Below are 3,412 nucleotides of genomic sequence, written 5' to 3'. Positions count from 1 at the left end.
ACAGTGTAAAGTAGTGAGCGTACAGCTTGTAGAACAGTGTAAAGTAGTGAGCGTACAGCTTGTAGAACAGTGTAAAGTAGTTATAACAGTGTAAAGTAGGGAGCGTACAGCTTGTAGAACAGTGTAAAGTAGCGAGCGTGCAGCTTGTATAACAGTGTAAAGTAGTGAGCGTACAGCTTGTATAACAGTGTAAAGTAGTGAGCGTACAGCTTGTATAACAGCGTAAAGTAGTGAGCGTGCAGCTTGTAGAACAGCGTAAAGTAGTCAGCATACAGCTTGTATAACAGTGTAAAGTAGTCAGCATACAGCTTGTATAACAGTGTAAAGTAGTGAGCGTACAGCTTCTATAACAGCATAAAGTAGTGAGCGTACAGCTTCTATAACAGCATAAAGTAGTGAACGTACAGCTTGTATAACAGCGTAAAGTAGTGAGCGTGCAGCTTGTAGAACAGCGTAAAGTAGTCAGCATACAGCTTGTATAACAGTGTAAAGTAGTGAACGTACAGCTTGTAGAACAGTGTAAAGTAGTGAGCGTGCAGCTTGTAGAACAGCGTAAAGTAGTCAGCATACAGCTTGTAGAACAGTGTAAAGTAGTGAGCGTACAGCTTGTATAACAGCGTAAAGTAGTGAACGTACAGCTTGTATAACAGCGTAAAGTAGTGAGCGTGCAGCTTGTAGAACAGTAGAACAGTGTAAAGTAGTGAGCGTGCAGCTTGTATAACAGTGTGAAGTAGTGAGCGTACAGCTTGTATAACAGTGTAAAGTAGTGAACGTACAGCTTGTAGAACAGTGTAAAGTAGTGAGCGTACAGCTTGTAGAACAGTGTAAAGTAGTGAGCGTGCAGCTTGTATAACAGTGTAAAGTAGTGAGCGTACAGCTTGTAGAACAGTCTAAAGTAGTTATAACAGTGTAAAGTAGGGAGCGTACAGCTTGTATAACAGTGTAAAGAAGTGAGCGTACAGCTTGTATAACAGTGTAAAGTAGTGAGCGTACAGCTTGTAGAACAGTGTAAAGTAGTGAGCGTACAGCTTGTAGAACAGTGTAAAGTAGTGAGCGTACAGCTTGTAGAACAGTGTAGTGAGCGTACAGCTTGTATAACAGTGTAAAGTAGTGTTTATCATTTATAATCCGTCATTTACTGTGTGGTAGTTTGTACACAAGACTCCTGTTTGAGGAGTTGCTGTTCAATCCCCACGTGTTGCTAGTTTTATCCTTTTCTCCTCCCTCTCTCTCCCCCTCCCTCTCCCCCTGTCTGTCTCTGTGTCTCTCGCCCAGGCTCAGCACCGTGATGAGATGCTCAGGATGTACCACGCCCTGCGCGAAGGCCTCAGCATCATCGGTGACATCAGCACCTCCACCATCACCACGGTGATGCCTCCGCCCGTCGACGACTCCTGGCTGCAGGTGACGGGGATGCCGTCAGGACGCAGGTAACCCAGCGGCAGGTCAGGTGTAGGCACAGTACATGTGGTCTGATCACTTCATCAGTATGCTGGTCTCTGCAGATCTCCCATGTCCAGCCCGACCCCCCAACGCCGGGCCCCTCCTGGACCTCCTCGTCCAGGCGGTCGCGCTGCCCCCGGCCCTCCATCTCGTCCCGCAGTGTCACCTGACCCTGGAGCGCCCTCTGTGCCCTCCCGACCCAACAGAGCGCCCCCACCTGGAGTCCCCAGGTACCCCCACACACACACACAGGGACCCAGAGGTCAAAGGTCAAGCTGGCAGTTTCTCACAGCCGGATCAGTTTCTGATCCAAGATTTCACCACATTCCTCTGACAGAATAGCACAGTGTGAGGGGGCCTCAGCTGAAGACTACATTACCCAGCAGCCCTGTATCAGGACTGATGCTGCATTCAGGTCATGTGGGAGCGGTTAGCCTGTTAGCTCAGTGAGAAACGGAAAGAGAGAGCATCAAGCAGCAGGTCCTGTTGCCTTCGGATGAAACCCGACTAGTGATCCAGATCAGGGGTCTCATTTAGAACCGTCAGACTAGACGGGCCTGAAAGAGCCGCACCCCACTTCCTACGCAAAGCTGTCTATAAACAAAGGTGGCGGGAGAACGTGCACCTTGAAGTAACTGGTGCCGCAGACGGTGCAGTCGGACCAGATCACGCTACACATTTAAATTCACATCAGACGGTTATTAGAGATCCACCTTATCAGAACCTTTCAAACCAGCGGTGTCATTTGCTCACCTGCGTCGCTCTCGCTCGGTCGCTGCACTCTCTCACTCTCCGTCCTGTTCACCTGTAGACCTCCATCCTCAGGGTGGGGGGGTCTGACAGCTGGGAACACAAATCCTGCAGGACATTTCCAGGTGGACTGTGATTATGAAGGGACAGTTACCTGCAGAGGTTTCACAAATCAGATGCTTGGTTGTTGTTTTTAGTCCCAGCCAATACAGATGGAAGATTCTTGATATCTGATGATTAAAGACGTAAATCAGGATCGGAAAACTAAAGAATCGGGACTCAAACTCAGGTCTTCATCACACCTCAAACTTTGAGGTCACGTAGCATCTTGCAAGGCAGCATTAACTGTAATTCCCCACACTGTAATGTGACCTGAATGCAGCATGAATGTGTTTCCAGGTGTTTCCAGGTGTTCAGATCAGTGTGTCCAGTTTGGTTTAACACACTCTCTCATGGACGTCCATCAAAAAGTTAGAAAATTAAATTTAAATCAGATTTATTTCCTGTTCTGAAAGAAGCTTCTGGAGGTTCAAACCGATAAATAATAATAATAATAACAGTGAAGTCGACGGTTTCTGCCCTGACTCAGCAGATTCTTGTGTTTTTCACCAGGCTGGACACGGAGGTTTTATTAGAACATGATGCGTGTTTTGTGGTTAGAGTTTCTTCTTCGTTGGTGCTGTAGACAGAAAGCAGTGATCCACAAACAACCTGCAAAGACATGGAAAAGAAAGACCGGTCTTTCTTTGCTCCTCTCTTCCTCCCTCTGCTCATTCTTCTTCTCCTCATCCTCAGACCTCCATCACGCCTCCATCTGTAAACACATGACGTCCAGTTAACGTTAAAGGATCCGTCCCACATTCTGGGGACATCCACAGTTTCATCTCTGAGTCCAACACAGACAGAGGTGCAGGACCTGACTAGCCTAGCTTAGCACAAAGACTGGAAACAGGGAGAAAGCGTTAGCAGGGGGAAAGTGCGAGCCTAGCTTAGCACAAAGACTGGAAGCAGGGAGAAAGCGTTAGCAGGGGGAAAGTGCGAGCCTAGCTTAGCACAAAGACTAGAAGCAGGGAGAAAGCGTTAGCAGGGGGAAAGTGCGAGCCTAGCTTAGCACAAAGACTGGAAGCAGGGAGAAAGCGTTAGCAGGGGGAAAGTGCGAGCCTAGCTTAGCACAAAGACTGGAAGCAGGGAGAAAGCGTTAGCAGGGGGAAAGTGCGAG

General features: G+C 48.0%; 1 protein-coding gene across 1 annotated transcript in view; it reads left to right on the top strand.

Moving 5' to 3' along the window:
* LOC123960178 (dynamin-1-like) overlaps positions 1-3,412 on the top strand; it is a 38,243-nt gene that overhangs the window by 29,124 nt on the left and 5,707 nt on the right. The window contains exons 21-22 of the mRNA XM_046034780.1: positions 1,276-1,430; positions 1,506-1,673. Coding sequence (XP_045890736.1) covers positions 1,276-1,430; positions 1,506-1,673 — 323 coding nt within the window. The remainder of the gene's footprint in view (positions 1-1,275; positions 1,431-1,505; positions 1,674-3,412) is intronic.

This window comes from Micropterus dolomieu, linkage group LG21 (genome assembly GCF_021292245.1).
Source record: "Micropterus dolomieu isolate WLL.071019.BEF.003 ecotype Adirondacks linkage group LG21, ASM2129224v1, whole genome shotgun sequence".
Lineage (NCBI taxonomy): Eukaryota > Metazoa > Chordata > Actinopteri > Centrarchiformes > Centrarchidae > Micropterus > Micropterus dolomieu.
Note: the sequence above shows the minus strand (reverse complement) of the source record. Positions and strands in the feature narration are given on the sequence as shown.